Genomic DNA, 22,425 nt, shown 5'->3' on the forward strand with positions numbered 1-22,425 from the left:
TATCTACAATTTTATTATGTGCTAGAATTTGATCAATTGTCGCATCTCTACTCTCCATGTGCTTTTGCATATTAACCAACATTTCTCTAATTTCCACCAGAGAAGGTCAGAAGATGAGGAGGGTTGTTGTGGTTGGTTCTTCTGACTAGCATTGGGATGGTAATATTTCTGCTGTTGTTGTTGTGGCACCTGTGGTTCTTGTGGTGGTGGATTCTGAACATTAGTACTCCGGTAGGAAAGGTACGGATGGTTCCGATACCCAGGATTTGTAGGTGTTGGAGTATGGATTATTCTGCCTATAAGCTTGAAAGGCATTAACTTGCTCCACGGAACTCCTGCAATCTTGTTCCCAATGACCTATAATACCACAATTTTCACATAAAGCCTCATCAGAATTATTATTAATCGCAAAAAAATTAGCTACATTAGCAGTGCTCAGATTATCTAATTTTTGGCAAATAGAGGTCAGTTGAGCTTGCAAAAAGGATACAGAGTCAACACTATGCTTCCCTTTGTTAGCAAATCCTCTGGGATTCCCATATTGGGAATTGTGTATCGCCATGTCTTCAATAACCTGACCTGCATCTTCAACATCAAGATTCATAAATCTCCCACTAGCTGCAGAATCTAAAATTATTCGAGAAGAATTTCCAAGGCCATTATAAAAGGCTTGGATTAACTGCCATTGTGCTAAATTGTGGTGGGGGCAGTCTCTTTGTAAATCCTTGAACCTCTCCCAAGCCTCATATAAGGATTCATCGGCTTCTTGGGCAAAGTTCTGAATCGCACTCCGTAGTACGGCAGTTCTCTCTGCAGGATAGTACTTGTTATAGAAATTCAAAACAAGAGTTTCCCAGTCAGTTATACCAAGTACTGTTCTATTTAAGCCATTAAACCACAATTTAGCTTTTCCATTTAAAGAGAAGGGAAAGAGAATCTCCCTGATTTGGTCTGGAGTGACCCCGGCTTGCCTGATGGTATTACAATATTGACAATAGTCAGCAATGTGAAGATTTGGGTCTTCACCCTTGGCTCCACTAAATTGCTTCCTCTCTATCATCGTTATAAACTGATGTTTAATTTCGAATTGAACCCCATCAAGAGCCGGAGTAGGGGTGAGATGTTGAAAATCTGTAAGCTTTGGTTGTGAGTAATCACTAAGCTTTTTTGGTACCACCATCTCTGATTCTGTGTCTGATGATGCCTCTAAATTTCTAGAACCAGTTGGAGGATCGCGGTGATTATTATTATTATCACCAGAATCCGCCAGGATTTGCTTGTAGAAAATTTTCTGTCTATGGAAAGAACGTTCGATCTCAGGATCGAATGGGATGTACCCTGATCTGGAACACCTGGGCATAAACAAAAACTAGAAGCAAATGTGAGATTTGCCTCAGAGAACTAACGCTCTCTGAGACAAAAGGAAAATAATCTAGACCACAAAACAATCAGAAATAAAAATAAAACCGTTTCCCCAGCAACGGCGCCAAATTTTGACAGGGTAAAGCCGTATCCCCAAATCAAAAGTAATACCTAAATCCTATAACTAATGTAGATAGGAAAGTAGGGTCAGATCCATAGAGAAACGGATCTTTCTATTCCCAATTAACTAATATAATTTAGATTATGAAGTAACCAATATTTATAATTGAATGATAAACTAAACTACGGAGATCAAGAATAAGGAGAGAATAATATATAAAAGGATCTAGGGCATAGGTTCACCAATAAATAATATTCCAGGGTTGAATATAATAATCATTCATCAATGCAAATATTAATCAGATTATAAAGGGCTTTCGCTACGTATTATAATCACACAATTAATTTACCGGTATTAAATCTCATCTTTAGAATCTCGACCTAACCATTTATAAATTAACCAGCCTATTGAAACTAAACCTAAACATTAATTCTCATCTGTCAAATCTCGAATCAATATTGTTAAACTCATGCATAAAAGATCTGCGCAAATCTAGTCACAGAGCATTTAATCAATCAATAGGAAATTAATCTAGCATTGACAATTAACAACAATAATTTACCCCTTCATATTTTTTATGGATCCCCATAAACCCTAGAAAGTAAACTACTCACACATAGTAAAAACTAAACTAATCAAAGCAATAAAACAAGTCATGATGAAAGGAATAAAATAAACAACTAAGATTAAAAGACGAGAAATCGTTACCAAACAAATATGGAATTAAGAGTAGATTAAGAGCAAAGGTTTAAGAGAAAGAAATCTAAGAAAACAATTAAGATAGTGAAGAAAGAGAGAGAGAGAGAGCTAAAAATCGTATTACGGAGAAGTATTTATACTCCGTACAAATCCTAAACTAAAACAAATTAAAACGACGCTAATCGTCTCCTAATAAATACACGCGCCCGATCGGGCGAGGCACTGTCCGATCGGGCGCGCCTTTTTACTTCTCAATACTAATCTCGCGCCCGGCCGAGCGCGTCACCGGGCGCCAACCTTAGCTTCTCCCGCCCGGCCGGGCGCGCCTCCGGGCGCCAGCCTCTTTGGTCGGGCGACTCACTTGGGCCACTATTTGGACTACGATTGGGCTCCAATTCTTCGGGCCAATCTGGGTTTCCTCTTCCGGTCTTGAATACTCGGTCCAAATGCCCCGGTATCACCTATACCGAGCCCTTAATCACCGGTTCGATGGCTCTAACCGGCCCTGGGCTATAAAATTTGGTCGTGCTCCTCCAATGCTCGTGATTGCTCCAAAATATCTCGGGAAAATACTCCAAAAGCATAAATCCCTGCAAAAGCCAACCAAATCTACGAAAACACTAAAAAAACACCAATTAGTAATAAAAGTGGCTCTAAAGAGCCAAAAATACTACTAATTACGACCAAGGGACGGGGGTAAAATACTATATAAAATAGACACATCATAATGAAACGAAGAAATTTATATAGTAATTTGGACTTCTTTTTTTTGTGGTTAATTTTCTTTTATGTGCTTAATGTTGGTGAATGAAAAAACACTCCTGAATAATTGCACTATGTTACCTCAATAAGGAATATAATTCTTTCGTTCATAAATTAGATTAATTTCATCAGGAATATTTATATTTTAGTCTGGAATTATACTAATTTAACCAGGAATTAATTTAGTTTTGTAACTAAATATATATTTAAGATCAGGAATAACATTATTTCTTTTAGGATTATTATTCTTTTAGTTAGGTATTATATTATTTAGGACAGGAATTAAATCATATTTCTCAGAAATTATTTTTGTTGTATTTGTGTAAGGAATTATAAAATTTAATTCAGTTCTTCATAAATTATAGTCAGATATTAGATAATTCTTGTCATATATTACTATATTTTAATCAGTATTTAAATATATTCAGAGTTTAATTAGTGTTTTGGAGTTAATATTTTTAACTAAGAAATAAGCTTAACTTAGACGGGAATTAGATATTATTTGTCAGATATAATTTCTTTCATCTTAGGTATTAGTTGATTTATGTCAGGCATAATAAATTTTAGTCAAGAATAATAATATTTTAGTCAAGAATTAAAGAGTAACAGTATTAATCTATTTACGTCAGTTATTAATCTATTTTTGTCAAGCATAATAATATATTAGTCAGCAATTAAAGTATTTTAGTCAGATATTAAATAAATAATGTCAATTATAATAATCAGACTATAATACTTGTTGGTAAAAAAATTAGTATATTTAGTCAGGTAATAGATTAAAAATTTCATATAATAGGAATTAAGCTGATTTAATTTTATTTATTGTAATTGAGGACGTCATTTATTGAAATGACGTTTCTGCTTCTTTGTTCCCTAGTTTCGCGCGCTCCCGCCCTTTTCTGTTCTTGTGTACTATTTACTCCAGTGAAGACAAAAAAAAAAAAGGATATTCTCCTCTAACTTTTCATATTCTATTCTCTGTTTGAGTGAAGCCATTTCTGGAAATACTTTGCACGAACAGATCATAATTGCATTTTAAGGTAAAATTCTGATCATTTTATACTTTTTTTTTGTTATTGCTTTTAATTGTTGTGTTTTGGTGATGAATTGTTGATCAATTTAGGGTTTATATGAAACGTTATTTATTTAAAAAAAACACCCTTTCATCTGCTAATTGTTGTCATTGTTAGGTTTAATCATACAATTATTTTTATATTATGTCGATTTTGCGTTTTTTATTAGTATTGATTAATTTGTGGTTTGTTACTTAAGTAATTTAGTGCATGAATTATGTGTTAACACAATAATTATTGTGTGTTTTGTTAGGTTATATGGATCCAGTAGATGACCCTCATCATATGGTGGTTCTAGAGGATGCCCCACATGCGTTATCAATTCCAGAAATTTTATGCATGTACGTTTTCCCTAAGTTGCCCCCTAAAGCCCAAGGCATGTGCAACTGTGTGTGTAAGCACTGGAATGAGCTATGGTTTTTTAAGGCCTAGATCCCTCATTATGTTAGAGCCCAACATGAAAGTGAAAGGTGGTGGATGGCCAAAGATATAATGAGGAATAATGGTTATGGCTTTCATAATGGGATGGTTCAAGATTGGGCTGAATTTTTGGATGAGTTGCGTTGGTTATTTAAGGATGAGGAAGCTATGTACAGCAAGAAAAGGAAGAGGGAGGAAGCTACTCAACCAGGTGTGCAGAAGAAGAGGATTAAGCTTGAATAGTCTTGTTGCTGTTAAGTGAATTGCCTTGTAGGTTCTTTTTTGGTAACTAGAGGGCATTATTTTGGCTTTAAACTGACTATAAGTACTATTTGTTGTTGTTAGCCTTTTAGAGGCAGTCAGTTAACGTAAAACTTGATAATTTAGGTAGGAATTAATGTATAGAATCTGGTATTGTTTCTTTTGCTCCCTTGTCATGGTTTAGTGTGACATGTACTTTTTGCAATTGTAAGGCAATGTCACAACTATGACAAAGATATGGATGTACTTATTTGATTATAATTACTGTAATGATGATTTTGAAGTACTAAGTTTATGCTTTTGTGTTAGTTTATATGTCTTGTCATCATTGTAAAGATGATGAAGTTTTTTGATATTGTTATGTTTCTGTTATGGAGATATAGGAAGAAAGCATTCACTTTGTATTAAAAATCAGGAATAATATTATTTCTCTTAGGATTATTATTTTTTTAGTCAGGTATTATATTATTTAGGGCAGGAATTAAATCATATTTCTCATAAAAATATTTTTGTTGTATTTTTCTAAGGAATTATAAAATTTAATTTAGTTATTCGTATATTATAGTCAGATATAAAATAATTCTTGTCAGATATTACTATATTTTAGTCAGGATTTAAATATTTTTAGATTTTAATTAGTGTTTTGGAATTAATATTTTTAACTCAGAAATAAGTTTAACTTAGACAGGAATTAGATATTATTAGTCAGATATAATTTGTTTCATCTTAGGCATTGGTTGATTTAAGTCAGGCATAACATTTTTTTCACGTAATACGTTATGTAGGGCAGGAGTTAGTTTATAATTATCCGGAATTAAAAAATATTTTTCAGGAATATAATTATTTTTATAATTAAATACATTTTTGAATGAGAATAAGATAGTTTTATTCAGGTATTATATTACTTTTGTCAGGAATTAAAACTTAAATATCAGGATTAAGATTTCTTACATCATGATTAAATAGTTTGAATTCAGGAATTAAAAAAATTTGAATCTGTTATTAATATTTAGTCAGTTATTGTATTATTTTTCAGAGGAATTATATTTTTTGGTCAGGAATTAAGCTATATTAAAAATTACTTAGATTGTGTTAAGTTATAGGATACAAATAACATATTCCAGTATAAAATACAAATATTATGAAGCTAAAACTGCTTATCTCTGGTATGGTGTTGCTCATTGCAAGATCTTGATTAGTGAAGATTGATTTTGGTTCAATTCCACACATTGACTTTTTGAAGATTGAAAGCATCCAAACAAATGTATCAGTCTTTTCATCAGTTATGAATGCACATCCAAACATTGTTATTCTCCAGTGACTGTTTATACCAACAAATGAAGCACATATCAACCCATATTGTTTGTTCTGTATGTTGTATCGAAGATTAAAACATCACCATAAGCTTTAAAATCTTCAAGCATTTGAGAGTCACGCCAAAAATAGCTCACAACATTATTTTCTTCTCCAAATTTCAGTCTATAAAAGAATGAAGGATCTTGATCCGCTCTTTCTTGAAGGGTGTCTAATACATTCTGCATGTCTCCACCTTTAACCATACTCATTTTCACCCTTGATACATAGTTAAGGTGATCTCTCTTAGTATGACCTACACATTCTTCTCCTCCAGTTTCATTGCTTATATAATTATAAGCATCCATTGGTTTAATACCACTCTCAATCATGCTCTCAATTAGCTCACCCATTGGAGCTGATATTTTCCTTTCTGATCTTAGATGATGTCGTTGAACTATTATTACCAGTTCATGATTATGTTCCAACTCATGTGTAATAACAACAAATCTACCTTCTGCATTTTTCTTAAAACGAATATGAGCTTTGCATCCAGTTCTTGTTTCATTTACCTCCCTTTCTTTTCTCTTTCTTTCATCAGTTTTACCCAATATGGGTATTTCTACTGAATGTTGTTCACATGCTATCTTCATTTTACCCTTTGTATGTCCTTCTTTAGAGCATCTAAAATAAAACTCATATAGTTTATCAATGGTATCTCTTCTTTTTGTTGATTTTCTGACACTGAAACCAACAGATGCTGAATGAGCTTTGTATAAAAAAAAATCCATCATTGTAGTCTAACACAGTATAACCTACTAGACATCTACTTATGTTTTCATCCTTGTCATATTTGTAATATTCTGCAACAAAAGTAAATATAAATCATATCACACTATATTTTTGTCAGGAATTACAATATTATACACAGTAATTAAATATTTTTGTAAATTTATAATACTCAGGAACATTAGTAGAAAAAGATAAATGCGCACCGACAAATACGCACCGGTTATTGAAAACCAGTGCCAAAAATGCAAGTCTAGACCACAAAAATAAAACAGGAGAAAATGACACCGGTTAACCGGTGCCTTTTTCCCAAATATTTTCTAAATTTGAACACGCTCTCTCTCCTCACTCTTTCCTCTCTATCTCTCGCTCTCTCTCCTCTGTTCCTTTGTTCCTCTCTCCTCTCAAACTCTCTGTCTCCTCTCTCTTCACGCTCCACCGCAGCCACCACCAGCGCAACCATCCTCTCTCTCCTCTTTCTCCATCCTAGCTTCCCACCGCAGTCATCACCAGCGCAACCCTCCTCTCCCTCCATCCTAGCTTCCCACCACTAGCCACCACCACCGCAGTCGTCACTAATGGCGCAAGCCCCTAATAAACTAGGAGAACGATGCCTAGATCTGTAATGGCGACGCTGCTCCTCACAAGGTTTATCCCTCCTTTGTTTTGTTAATTTTGTATAATTTGGGTTAGGGTTTTGATTTTGTTGAGTTTTTGGGTTTGATTTTGGATTTTGTGATTTGGTTGTTGTTTTTGAGTTTGAATTTGTATATGATGTTTGGTTTTGAGTTTGATTTTGTCCCTCTTGTTTTGATAATTATCGAAATTTGTATGTATGTTTGATTTCGATTTTGACTTTGATTTTGTCCCCCTTTTTTATTTTTCTTGTAATTTTTATATTCAATTGTTTTTACTTAGTTTAGATTATGAGTTTAATTGGGTTTTAGTAGCCTTAGCACTTAGCAGACTTTATATTAAGTTTTAGGATTTTGTTAATTTATTTTATAAGTAGAACCGTAGAAATCTCCCATCTATTAGTTATGTTCAATTTAATTGCCTTAAATTAAAAATGTCATATGATGTGAAACCCAAAGAGCTTTACATCTTGTTAGTCTGTTCTTGAGATCAATGCATGCATGTATTGGAAGGTTTGATCATAAAGGTAAAGGGGTTTCACTTAAAGGGCATAATGCATCAATGGTTGTATTAGGGACTTTTTTTGTTGTGGTTCGGGTGGTACGGGTTTAATATGGGTTCGTTTTTTACCAATACAAAGGCGTATGGCGAAAGCGGGGCGGTGTATGGGCAGTGGAGTGTCGTAGTGAGGACTGCTATTTCTACTACTCTTGCGGGTGCAACGGCTGCCCTCACTACTTTGTTTGGAAAAAGGTAATTTTCTGAATTTTTAAGGTGTTTTTATTTTTGGACTTTTGTTTTCGTGCATATATTAAATTAACATGAAGAAACACAATTATCAAGGAAATTTGGTGCCAAATTATTCCGTGTATTTCTTCAATTGTGATTAAATCATACTGCAAATACAACAATATAATAATTAAGCAATCAAACTTTATAAGGTAGCAAACTAGCAATGTACGGAGTAGCATATAATATAATGCGTATTACATCCTAATTTGAGGCATGAAATAAATGAATTTTGGCTGGAAAACTTCAATTATATGGCTGGACAATTTATGTTTAAACCTTACAACTATATATATAAGTTTGTCTAAAATGAAAGTGTAAATTAGAATATGATGTAGAAAAGGCAAAACTTTACTCTTGTAGTTTGCATATTTTCAATTGAGATCAATGTCTACTGAGAAATGAACTAGGGAAAGACTGTGGTAACTTTAAGTCAGTGACCTTGGACTTATCTTTATTTGGTGATTTGCATTTATTTTATTCTTCATTTTGTTTCTTTTGTCTCTGTCAGGTAAACTTGTCAACTTCTAAACATAATCATTTGATGCCACCCCCAAATTTATTTTCACTAGTAGAAAATAACAATTAGGCACCGAGTAATGCCCACCGGTTTTTAAAAACCGGTGGGAAAAACGCAAGCTTAGACCACAAAAATATAACCGGCTTAATAGGGCACCGGTTAACCTTTGATTAGTTGATATTGCTATGTTTGGTTTCTTAATGTATGTGCTTAATGCTTGACAGGGTAAAGTCGTATCCCCTAATCAAAAGTAATTACCTAAATCCTCTAACTAAAGTAGATAGGGAAGTAGGGTCGAACTCCATAGGGAAACAAGTCTTTTTACTCCTAATTATTTATTATAATCTAAATTATCTAAGTAACCAATATTTTTGTGAATAAAATCTATACTACGGAGAAAAAGGTCGAAAGAAATAAAGTAGGGGAAAATCAAATATTAAAAGGCCTAGGGCATAGGTTCACTAATAAACAATATTCCAGGGCAAATCATAATAAACAATCATCAAGCATTGGTTAATCAGATTATAAAGGGCTTTCGCTACGTATTATAATCACAGAGTTAATTTACCGATATTAAATCTCATCTGTCGAATCTCGACTTAACCATTTATAAATTAGTCCGCCTATTGAAACTAAGCCTAAATATCAATTCTCGTCTGTCGAATCTCGAATTAATATTGCTAAACTCATACAATTAAATCTGGCCAAACCTAATTGCATAGCATTAAATCAATCAATAGGAAATTAACCAAGCATTGATAATTAACAATCACAAAATTACCCCTTCATATCATTTATTAGATCCCCATAAACCCTAGAAATAAAACTACTCAAGCATCATCATAACTAAACTAATCAAATAAATAAAGCAAAGCACAATCAAAGAAGTAAGTAAAATAGCTGAAATTAAAAGAGAAGAAATTGTTACCAAAAGAAATCTGGATTAATGGAAGTAATTAAGAACAAAAGTTGAGAGAGAATTTAAGAGAGAGAAATATTCTAAGTAGAGAGAGAAAGTCTAAGGAAGAAGGTAATAAAAAATTACGTACAAATCTCATACTTAAACAATCCCTAAAACAAAAATTAAAACTAAACTAATCAGGTCCCATAAAAACACGCGCCCGATCGGGCCCGCCTTTTTCTTCACGATCCACCTGGGCAGCCGCGCCCGATCGAGCGCGCCTTCTTGTTGGTGCTCTCTTATGCGCGCCCTCCCGATAGGGCGCAAGCTTGCCCGATCGGGCCCGGTCTTCTTCTTCGAGGCTTGGATTTCGATTGGGCTCAATTCCTCGGCCCAATCTAAGTTTCCTCGTAGGGTCTTGATTAAACGATCCAATAACCTCAGTGTCTCATACCGAGCCCTTAATCATCGGCTCTCACTGATCCTGGGCTTCAAAAGTGGTCGTGTCTCTCTAGCTTCCGTAGTTGATCCATAAAACCCAGGAAAATGCTCCAAAAGTGCAATTTCCTGTAAAATACAACTAAAACTACGAAAACACTAGGAAACATAAATTAGTAATAAAAGTGGCTCGAAAGAGCCAAAAACACTACTAATTATGACCAAGGGACGGGGGTAAATTACTATATAAAATGGACATATCAAACTCCCCCAAGCCAAACCTTTGCTTGTCCCTAAGCAAAGAGCTCATCAATGAACATATAAAACATGCTTCACCCCAATAATCAAATCAAGCATAAACGATTCAAGGCAAATCTAATGAACATGCTTCAACATCAATCAATCTTATTCATCTAATCACCCTTCCTCCCCAACAATTGTCAAATAGAGCAAACCACAAGAGCATATAGAATTCAAGACTAGTGCTCACACACTCAACTCTCATTTATGTGGCGAGTAAAAGATGTAATCGATCGCTCTCCAACCAACCCCTTTAATGTGAACAATGCCCTCCCAAATCACTCTCTCGTGTGTTTAAAACAATGAACGCTCAACCTACTAGTCGACTCGAAATATGTCAAATCATAACTTGCATTAATAAACAACACTTTCACATTTACACAACTCTATGCACAAGGTCGGAAGGTCTTTAAAGCTTGTAATGTAAGGCTAGGGAAAAGGGTAGAATAAATTTGGGAGTATGTGAGAGAAAAGCTATGCATTAAGGGAGCCAAATCCTGTTAAACCCATGATAAAAAATAAATGATGATCATACATCTCCAACAACATAACTAACTCTAACAAGAACCACCAAATACTAATCCAATCAACATAAACAAACCCATTACTTACAAAATTCACTCATAAAAATATGATAATGTAGAACTTGAGTGAAATACAAACTTTGAACTCATTCTTTTTTTTTTCCTTTTCAGACTTGAATTTTTTTTCTTTTTTTTTTTCCTTGAACAACCTTCAAATAGAACATTTGAGCAAATAAATTTTTTTTCTTTTGCTCTTTTCTTTTCTTTTTAACTCATATTGGAAATTTCAACTTTGAAACACAACATATCAATATTTTCCAATCAAAAATCAAAGAACAATCACTCTTCTTTTATTCCCACATTGTGCAAATAATGTGCACACCACAACTCCCTCACCTCACCAACTAATAGCTCCCCCAAGCCAAGCTTGGGACTAGTAACCAATGAGGCTCATATAGGCTTGTAATGTGGCTAAATAAACAATAAAAGGGCACAAGCAACAACATGGGTAACAAGAAGGGAACAAATGTATCTAAATACTCTGAAGGCTACCTAAAAGAATGAACGCCTTCGTCCTCCTCATGTGCATAATAATAAGTCATGAAACACTACTCATAGTTGCAAATCAATACTCAAATTCATTGACATACCAGGAATTATGGAACTATTACACATTTCCTAACCAAATCAACTAGTCAAGCACTATATTCACAAATAGTTGGAAAAATTGACGCATGTTTAGGAATCCAAACAATTAGACTTCAAATCATGACCAACAAATCCACAATGCTCATTATCAATAACCAAGAATCAAAACAAATTTTCTCAAGTAAGGGGCACAGGGAAGCATGATTTACAATTCATTGGAACGTATTTTTGAATTTTTTTTTCGATTTTTTTTGTATTTTTCATATAGGAAAGCAATAAAATCTACACTAGTAAAGCAATAAAAACTATACTAGAAAGCAAATAAAAAGAGAAAAGGAAAAGAATTACCAAGCGAAAGATCACCCCCCCCCCAAGCCAAATCAAGCAATGCCCTCATTGACTTGGGAGTGTAGCCTACTCCTCATCCTCATCCATCCTCGAATAGCCCCCTCCATGGCTAGAACCGACTCCTCCATGGCTCGAACCACCACCACCATAACCCGAACCACCTGCAAAGTAGTTAGGGTCTACATTCCCCCCAAGCCCACCAAAAGGAACATCGGTCCCATAACCATGGACCGATGAGTAGTCCACATAGGTACCGTAGGCACTTAGGTCCGTGTATCCACCTTGCGGATATTGGAACCAATCGGGAACAAGTGAATCGGGGGGAATAGCCCCCCGACGGGCATAATCATCATACATGGGGTACAAACCCCTCCCGAGGTTCCTCTCCACATACCCCACCCGTCTATCTAGAGACCCAACTCTAGTATCCAAATCCCTAACCATACCCTCGACTCTCCCTTGCCCCATCTCAATCCTATCCAATTGGCTCCTAAAAGCCGAAAAGTCATAAGGGGCGTTGGGGTCAATGTTGTAGTTGGTTGAGGAAGTGGGAATGTCATATGTGAAGGGTGGAGGTGGTGGGTAGTGTGGTGAATTCTGATGAGGTAAGTGGTCTATGGGAGATTGGTGGGGTTGTGGTGAAGGGTGAGGTGGTTGAACCTCACCTTGACCGTTAATCTCGAAAGTATAAGAAGGCTTCCCCTTCTCAAATTTGGTCAAGGTGGGGTTGGGCAAAGTAAAAGCATTGTCCCTTCTACCCGATTCCCTTTGAATCACCCACCAAGTCTCACCTCCCATGACATTAATCCAATTTAGGCCACCTAAATAGGGTAGGTCCATAATAGTTGGGCCGGCTACCTTCCCGTCGTTTTTAGGGACAAAGTTAAGGTGTTTGACCGCTATGTGAGTTACTAGGCCACCAAAATAAATGGGTACCCTAGACCTACCCGCCTCGGCCGCATTGGCCACCCTTTGGAAGTGGTTGGCCATTTTGTGGACAATGTTGAGCTTATCACTCCTAGGTATCATATATGACCCTAACAATTCTATCTCATCCCGCCTAACATTGGCGGGTTCATGCCTTCCAAAGATGGTAAGGCCAACAAACCGTTGTCAAAACTTTGGCACGGGATGTTGTATCCAAGTGCCCTTGGCATGTTGGAGGTTCAAATTAGCATCCCCCGTAAGGGATTGATAGACAACGGCAATGTTGTCTTGAGGAGGTTCAATTGGCCTATCCGATTTTAACTCAAAAATTTTGCCAAATTCTTTCAAAGACAATCTAACATCATTATTAAGTAATCTAAATTGAACATGAGAAATCAAAGCATTATATTTTATGACATTAAAACTAGAAATAAATTCCAAGGTCAAGTAATCATAAGGATCATAATGCATGTTAAACAAACCACTCATGCCAATTCCCTTAAACAACTTTTCTACAGGTTTATCAATTCCTAATTTAGCAAGGGTGGGGTGATGAACAAAACGCGTAGAAATTACCTGCCTCGACGTGAGATTGATCATCCTTTGCTTTTGCTCTTGGGTGGTGATGACCACCCTCTCCCATCCCGGAACTTGCAACTCCGGGTCAATTCTAGGCTCTTGTTGCCTTGAGCTTTCCCCCCTTACAGTCCTTGATCTCTTGAGAGCCATTTGTGATGAGAAAAGGTAGGAATTGAAGACTTTCTCTCCCTTAGGGTTTTGAGAAAATTGAGAGAAAGTGGTAGAAATTAGGTGTAGATTGTAGAGAAAGATGAAAGGATCAAGAATATGCAAAAAATTTTGAGTTTTGATGGAAGAATTGGAGAAGATCTTGAAAATAAAGGAGTTTGAAGGTGTAAAAATGGAGGTTTTAGAGAGAGAAAGTAATAGTGAAGAAGATGAAAGAAGAAGAAAGTGAGGAAAGAAAGAAGGGAAAAGAATATAGAGGACGACCAGAAATAGGCGCGCCCGATCGGGCAAGCCTCGCCCGATCGGGCGAAGTACAAATCTCGTACTTAAACAATCTCTAAAACAAAAATTAAAACTAAACTAATCAGGTCCCATAAAAACACGCGCCCGATCGGGCCCGCCTTTTTCTTCACGATCCACCTGGGCAGCCGCACCCGATGAGCTAACGCTCACCCGATCGGGCGCGCCTTCTTGTTGGTGCTCTCTTATGCGCGCCCGCCCGATCGGGCGCAAGCTTGCCCGATCGGGCCCGGTCTTCTTCTTCGAGGCTCGGATTTCGATTGGGCTCAATTCCTCGGCCCAATCTAAGTTTCCTCGTCGGGTCTTGATTAAACGATCCAATAACCTCGGTGTCTCATACCGAGCCCTTAATCATCGGCTCTCACCGACCCTGGGCTTCAAAAGTGGCTGTGTCCCTCTAGCTTCCGTAGTTGATCCATTAAACCCGGGAAAATGCTCCAAAAGTGCAATTTCCTGTAAAATACAACTAAAACTACGAAAACACTAGGAAAAACAAATTAGTAATAAAAGTGGCTCGAAAGAGCCAAAAACACTACTAATTATGACCAAGGGACGGGGGTAAATTACTATATAAAATGGACATATCAATGCTATGTTTGGTTTCTTAATGTATGTGCTTAATACTATGTTTGATTTCTGAATTTGTTGTTCCTCTTTTCATTTGTTATAACTATGTCAATGAGACTTAAAAATTGTACTTGTATAATGAATTCTGGTATCTGGTCAATTGAGGTTGTTATTCACCCTTTTCCTTTTGTTGTGCAGAGAAGATAATTAAATTATTCAGAGTGAAAGCAAAACAAAAGGAAAATGCTGAAAATCTTAATGGAAAGACCCATGTCAAAAAACAGTCAGCTGGAGAACTACGTCTCCATAAAGGTATTCGTTCTTAAAAAGCTGTTGTTATTGGGACTCATGTTGTTATATAAACGTTGCTATAGTCTTGGCCTTGTGTAAGTTGTTTTCAATTTGGCACTAGAAGTTTTAGCTCAAAATTCAAAATTTCCATCCTTTTTGTATGTTGCTCCATGTTTGTTTGTCATACAAAAGTAATGAAAAGAAATTATTTTAGGCGACGAGCACACTAAAGAATGAGACTTGCTGATCCAAGAAGGGGAAATTTTTTTACTATATGACTTTGTATCATTCATTTTCATTTTCATTTTCATTTTCTGCGCATGAATTATATGGGGTTCCTTACTCTATTTTTTGATTACCCTAGACTCATGCATATATGAACATGTCTTTAGTTATATGTAAGAGAATGGGATGGAGATTTTACTCTCTTTTTGTGTGTGTGGATTGGCTGGATTGGTGAAATTCTTGCTGGACAGTATAAGTGATTCATGTTTTTCATTGGTACTTTGACTATAAACTAAGATGCCTTTTCTTATTTGTGGTATATATGGGAGATCACAATCATCCATCTGAATTTTCATTGGAGAGTTTTCTTGTGATTCTTTTATGTTATAGTGTATATGATGTTTGTTTAGGTTTTTAATATTAATAATAGTGTAGTAAAAGTTGCATTAGTACTCTTATTGTTATTTTCTTTTAAGTGATATAAACTTTTTAGCTAGTAATATGAATAGTCTGACATTAGTAAAATATTTCTATTAATACTGAATCTTATGCTCCAACTCTATCAAAGTTAATATGCATACTTTCATGAAAGTTATTGATTTGTTAGCAGGAAAATAATAGATTATTTGATTTAAACGAAGATATGAAGTGATTAATCCTCTGTTTTAGGGGATTAGTAATTTTAGTCATTTTTTATTGATAGAGATCCAAAATTTAATGATGATTGCTTATTTATTATATTGAACAGGGAGAATAATTGGTGAAGACTCATATATAGTGATGATCATTTTGGTGAATTTCTGAAGTAGAATTGTCTTTGATGCCTGCTGCTACTTCTGCTATTCTGCTACAATGCTCATGTTGCTCTGCTACTGTGCTCTTGTTATTCTGGAAATTGCCAGCTCTTGTCTCAACATCAAGTTTTCCCACATCGGTAGAAAGGGTAACCAGACTGCTCATAAACTAGCACAAATTAGTAAAAAAAATTTATTTCCTTAGGGTATGGATTGAGGAGGTGCCACCTGAAGCCCTCATTTTTGTATCAAGTGACTGCTATTTTGATTAATTAATTTACGTTGTGCTTTCCTTAAAAAAAAAGGTTGTATATTTTTTTGCATTTTTTTTTGCAAGTGTAAAATTACTGATTGTTAATGAAAATTATGAGTTTTAAGTATATTATGTATATATATATATAACAGTTTGGTGATAAATTCAAGTGAAAAAAAATAATAAAATAAATTTGGGCCATAAAAGGCACCGGTTTTGGACTAGAACCGGTGCCAAAAACCTCTTTTTTACCACCGGTTTTGAACTAGAACCGGTGCCAAAAATCCTTTTTGCCACCGGTTCAAACCGGTGCCTTTTTCATGCACCTATTGGCACTGGTTCAAAACCGGTGGCATTTAGGGGTTTTGAACCGATGCCAAATTTGTTTTTTCACCTAGTGGAATTAGCATTTTTTAGTCAGGAATTAGATTATTCGGATCAGGAATTACAATATATTAGTCAGGAAATAAATTATCTCAGTTAAGTTTAGGATAATATTAGTCGGGAAAAAAATAATAATAGTCAGGAATTATATAGGAAATGAAAACGATATAGATAGTATTAGTCAGGAAATAGATAATAATAGTCCGGGTTTAATATAATAATAGTCAGCTAGATTATAGCATATAGGAATTAGATTTTTTAATTTAGTCATAAATACATTGAAATTGTCAGGAATTAGATAATATTAGTCAGGAAATAGATAACTATAATCAGGTTTAATATAATAATAGTCAGTTAGATTATAGCATACAGGAATTAGATTTTTTAATCCAGTCATAAATACATTGAAATTATCAGGAATCAGATTATTTTCACAAATTACCATATTAGTCAGGAAATAGGTTCTATTAGTCAGGAATTATATTGTTTCTGTCAGAAATTAGACTATATTAAATTAATTATCTGCATTTACATCATTAAATTACAGAGCATTTAATTATCAGTATACCTATTATAGCAACATCTTCATCTCTTTCTTCATTGATGTTGTCTTCTATAATTACATTATCTGTTGCATACATCATTAGTATTAGTATATTTGAATTTTACTCTAAAATTATAAAAAAAAAATAGATTCAAATTTAAATTAATTTTCTACGACATCTTATATAGACAATTCGAATTAAAATAGCTTTGCATGCAAATTACAAGTATAAATTAAAATAGCTTTGCATGCAAATTACAAATTTAAATTAATTTTCTACGACATCTGTCCCTCGTGCTAGGGTGTAGTCGTCCCTTGTGCTAGGGTTTGTCGTTTTTCCCGTCCGTACGTCTTTGATTTCTGTGCTTTAATTTTTCTCTGATTTTTCTTGCTTTGTGTGCCAATTTCTTTTCTGCGAGTGATTCTATTCAGTTCTTGTGTGATGGGTGACGATTTATTAAAGGAGTGGGAGAAATTTACTCTCACAGAAGATGAGAATTCTATAGTTGGGGCCTCGAATGAATCTGATGATGGAGTTGGATTGGATGAACAATTAAACCTTGCTCTAGTGGGAAGACTCTTGACTGAAAAGACTTTTAGTGCCGAAGCGATGAAGCGCACGCTGAATTTTGTTTGGCATCTCCAGGATAATATTGTTATCAATTCGGTGGGTACTAACATATTTGTGTTCCAATTCTTCAAGGAGGAGGACAGGAAGCGTATAATTGATGGTAGTCCATGGTTCTTCGATGGTAGTCCATGGTTCTTCGATGGAAAGCTTTTGTTTCTGAAGGAAATTCAAGGCGGTGAGCAGCCCTCAGAGGTGTGTTTCGAACATTCCCCTATGTGGATTCGTTTATTTGATGTGCCTTTTAATAAGAGGAATAAATCAGTGATGTATGAAATTGGTGAATCTCTTGGTGGTTTCCTGGAGTTTGATGACTCTAATCCCTTGGGATGGGGGGAGTTTATGCGGATCAAAGTGCGCGTGAATGTAAAGAAGCCTTTAAGGAGGGGTTTGTTTATCTCGGTGGGTAGCTCGAAACCGAAGTGGATAGATATCAAGTATGAGAGACTTAGGGACTTTTGTTTCTTCTGTGTGAAACTTGATCACATTGATAGGGATTGTGTTGCAAGGGAAGATGGAAGAGAGGAAGGGAATGAGATTATTTATCAATATGGTGCGTGGATGCGAGCATCACCGATGAAACCACAACAAAAATCCTATGCTGATCGAGAGAAGGAGAGGTCATGGGTTGAGAAGTTCGAGGGGGAATGGAATGCTCAGTGCTCTTTTAATATTAGGCCAAAAGCTATCAAGCTTGGTCCAATTGGAGCTGCTAGGAGATTACATTTTATGAATGAAAAGAAGGAAGAGGTGGTAGTACAGCTGAAAACTAGGGAAGCTACTCTTGCTCTTGTGTTTGATACTCAAAGTAACAGGAACGTGCTTCGAACTAAGAGTGTCACTACGGTTGCTATGAGTGAGAAGGATGATGAGGGGGAGGCTAATGAACCAGATGCCCTAGTGCTGAATAATGATGGTCAGAAGATGGGGGAGGTGTGTGAGGAGGTGCTTAGTGATAATGCGGAAGTGGGGAGTGATATGGGAAGGGTGTTAGCTGCATCTGGTGGGGGGTCTGAGTCGGGGGTTTCAGTGAACATGCCTAAGGGTGAGGGGGGTGTTGTGGGTGAGAAACAAAAAAGGGGGGAGGGGGAAAAAAAGAAGAATATGAAGACTTGGAGAAGGCTGGAGAGAATGGAGGAAGGTTATAGTGGGGAGGGTGTTGTGTTGGGCACGGGCAGCAAAATGAGGAGGTGTCAAAAAATAAAAAAAGAAGTATTGTGAGTGAGAATTTAAAGGAGCCAGTAGATAAGAAGAAGAAGATGGACATTGATACTTTTCCTGGGGACGGACACATCTGTAGGGAATAATTTCAAGCCTTAATCCCACTAGCTCGAACCCCACTGTGATCATACACTAAAGTACGGTGGCGTCCAAAAGGGAAGAAGATAGAGCAAAAGAGGCGCCAACAAGTTTTTTAGGAACTTGTAAACCGTTCATAGGATGAAGGTTACACCCCTTAACGATCCAAGAGATCGTCAACTCCATAAGGTCTAGAACCAAATAAGGGTTCGGGGATGAAGGTACAATTCCAACCTAAAAGAGATTGAACCTGCCCTAATAATAGGCCTCTACTTTATTCTGATCGTATTCATGTGCGCTTTCTGACTAACATGCAATCAATAGGATTACCCTAAACCTGTTTAATCTATGTTGGTTGAATATTATGCACAAACAAATCTATTATTGGCGATCACTTGAATTTATAATCACAATTAACCCTAACAAGATTATTAATTATCTTATTAAGCGTGATTACAAGTACCAATTCCCTTTAAACATGCAATAAAGGTGATCAAGCAATAAATAATAAACATCAAGCAACACAATAAATAATCATCAATAATAATTATAACCATCATAAAATTATGATCATAATCATAACAATAATAATCATAAATAAAATAATCATTATCAAAGTAATAATAATATTCATAATCATCATAAATTATAACAATTATAATCATAATCATGTTCATGTTAATATTAAAGCATAATAATAATAGCAAGATCTTAGGCATGATACTAACAAGATTAATAACAAACTCTAGCATGTCACTAAGCAATAAAAATCAAATCTTTAACCCTAACATGATACTAACAATCATAAATATTAGGAAGAACATAGGAAGCATCGTAACAATCATATTTAATATTAAAATTACCCTAGACATGATACTAGGAATATCATAATAACAATGTAAACATGATTTCTACATCATAACATCAATTAAAACCATTAAAGCACTTACTTTGATGCCTCGTACCTCTTTCTAATAACAAAATACACACGTTAGTAACTTCAAGGAAATAATAAACAAACAATTAAATTAAATAATTGAAAGAGAGATTTGGGACCAAACCCTCAGAAATTAAACCTTTCACGTCTAGGGCGAAGGCAACTTCGAATATGGCTAGGTGTTTCTAGATCTTGCGAATGCGGAATTTTGTATGTGAAAACAAAGTTTAGAAAAGGAAAGAGATGAGTGAATTAAAGAATGAGGAGAATTGAGTGAATTCGTCAATGAAAACGGAGTTTTTAATACGATATTTATAGAGAAAATTAGCCAAAAGATAAAATAAACAAAACAGAGTCTGACGCACAGAAAACAGAGCTGGCGCCACCCTTGGCTAACTGGCGCCAGACACCAACACTAGCGCCAGGCGCCAGACTTGGTTCTAGGCGCCAAAGCCTGGGGTCAGGCGCCAAGCCTATTTTCAACGCGTTTTCGAAAATCAGATAAATTTGCCGTACTGGAGGATAAAATCATATAATTTCCTCGAAAATGCTATTTGATTTTAATCAAAACTCTGAAAAAGTCAAAAGTCAATTTATCAATGCTAATTGAATTAGGAATGAAAAGAACCTTCTAGAAGATTCTAGAAGACTAAAATCATTCCTAATTGCATTAGGAATGATAAATCATATTAGGCCCTCCCCTAGATCATTGGGCCATATATAAGGCTCAAACTGGGCCCAATTTAGTAAATTGGCCATAATTTCCTCAATATTCATCGGAATTGGGCTTATAATATATCGTTCGAAAGCTCTTTGCAAGCCCCATCCAACTACACTACTATTGGACCCATATCATGGACCAACCAAATTGGATTGGCTGTTTTCTTAAAATAAGTTTTCAAAAACAGAGAGAAGAGAAAAGAAATTAAAACTTTCCGCAACACTAGACTTTCCATACTTTCACTTCATTCGATCACGATTCAACGTGAAAGGTACTCATCACTGGGTTTGGTTTTGGGGAGACACAAATGGGTGTCTACAACATCCAAGTAGAGGGAGGTGGTAGAGACCACTCCCTTGAAGGGCAATGAAAATATTAAGCTGGAATGCTCAAGGAATTGGCAACCCTTGGGCGGAGAGGACTCTCCGAGATTTGTGTTGGAGAGAGAGGCCGGATGTAGTGTTCTTGATGGAGACTATGATTGGGGACAGTAAGTTGGAAAGAATTAAAAGACGTTGTGGTTTTGATAGTGGTATTTGCATTAGTAGTAATGGAAGATTGGGGGGCATTGGGTTTTGGTGGAGGAGTGTATGTGTTAATACGGTGTCCTATTCTACTCACCATTTTGCGGTGGATATTTGTAAGTTGGATGGGGTACCTTGGTGGAGAGCTATCGGTATCTATGGTTGGCCCGAGTCGGAAAATAAACATAAGACGTGGGACATGATGAGAAACCTCAAAAATGATTGTTCTTTGCCTTGTATCATGTTTGGTGATTTCAATGAAACCGTTAGCATGAGAGAAAAGGAGGGAGGTGTGGTTAGGCGTGAGTCTTTGATGGATGCTTTCCGGGGAGCTATTGATGATTGTGGCTTGAAAGCTTTGGGGTACAAGGGTAGTATTTTTACTTGGCAAAGGGGGAAAACGGTGGATACTATTGTGAGAGAACGACTCGATAGGTTCCTTGGTGATGATGCTTGGTGTGAGTTATTTCCGAATTATACTGTGCAACACTTGGTGAGGGAGGAGTCGGATCACTCCCCTATTTTGCTTGACAACATCAATTATTATGAAAGGGGTAGGAAAGGGAAGTTGTTTTGTTTTGAGAGCATGTGGTTTTCCAGGGATGATTGCAACAATGTAGTGTCGAGTTCGTGGAAAAATAGTGAGGGCCTAGCTCCTCATATAAGGATAGCACATTGTGCGAGTGATCTGAAAAAATGGGCGTCGAAGGCTTTTGGTGACACCAAGAAAAAATTAAAGAAACTGGAAGAGGAGTTGCGAGCTGAACAAGCGGGTCATATTGACGCCTCCATGTTGGCGAATTGTGAAAGAATCTTCGGGGAGATGGGTGAGCTTCGAAGGCTTGAGGAGAGCTATTGGTATGCAAGGTCTCGAGCTAATGAAATGCGCGATGGTGATAAGAACACTGCATATTTTCACCGCAAGGCCAGCCAGAGACGTAAGAAGAATCGGATTGTGGGGCTGACGGATCACGATGGTAATTGGGTTTCGGATGACAATCGTGTGAAAGGGATGGTTGCGGATGCACCTGTTTTCTTCGGGTCAGCCATCGGGGTTTGAGGAGGCACTTGAGGGTATCGATAATTTTGTGACTGACGAGATGAGTGTTGCCCTTGAGTTGGAGCCGAGTGCAGATGAAATTAAAGAAGTGCTTTTTCAAATGCATCCGAATAAAGCACCGGGCACTGATGGTATGCATGCTCTATTCTTTCAGAAATTCTGGCATATTGTTGGTCTTGATATTATTACTCTTGTCAAAAATTGGTGGCGTGGTTCTGTTGATATTTCTGAAATTAATCGGACTTGCATTGTCCTCAAACCAAAATGCAATGATCCGAAATTTTTGACTGAGTATAGATCGATTAGTTGTTGCAATGTGATTTATAAAATAATATCTAAA

At 36.1% G+C, this 22,425-nt stretch overlaps 1 protein-coding gene and 1 non-coding gene across 2 annotated transcripts; both read left to right on the plus strand.

Annotated features, from left to right (window-relative positions):
* The first annotated feature begins 692 nt into the window (after positions 1 to 692).
* On the plus strand, positions 693 to 799 carry LOC145629575 (small nucleolar RNA R71). Its single transcript, XR_014111740.1, has one exon. It is a non-coding gene; the product is annotated as a small nucleolar RNA R71 (small nucleolar RNA).
* A 20,068-nt stretch (positions 800 to 20,867) lies between these two features.
* On the plus strand, positions 20,868 to 22,085 carry LOC145627904 (uncharacterized). Its single transcript, XM_081680245.1, has one exon. It carries the CDS (start codon positions 20,868 to 20,870, stop codon positions 22,083 to 22,085), a length of 1,218 nt encoding a protein of 405 aa, XP_081536371.1.
* Positions 22,086 to 22,425: the final 340 nt, after the last annotated feature.

Source organism: Chenopodium album, chromosome 4, assembly GCF_948465745.1.
Source record: "Chenopodium album chromosome 4, dcCheAlbu1.1, whole genome shotgun sequence".
NCBI lineage: Eukaryota > Viridiplantae > Streptophyta > Magnoliopsida > Caryophyllales > Amaranthaceae > Chenopodium > Chenopodium album.

Excerpts from the sequence above, each read along its gene's own strand:
- LOC145627904 (XM_081680245.1), top strand. The coding sequence starts at position 20,868 with ATGAAAATATTAAGCTGGAATGCTCAAGGAATTGGCAACCCTTGGGCG.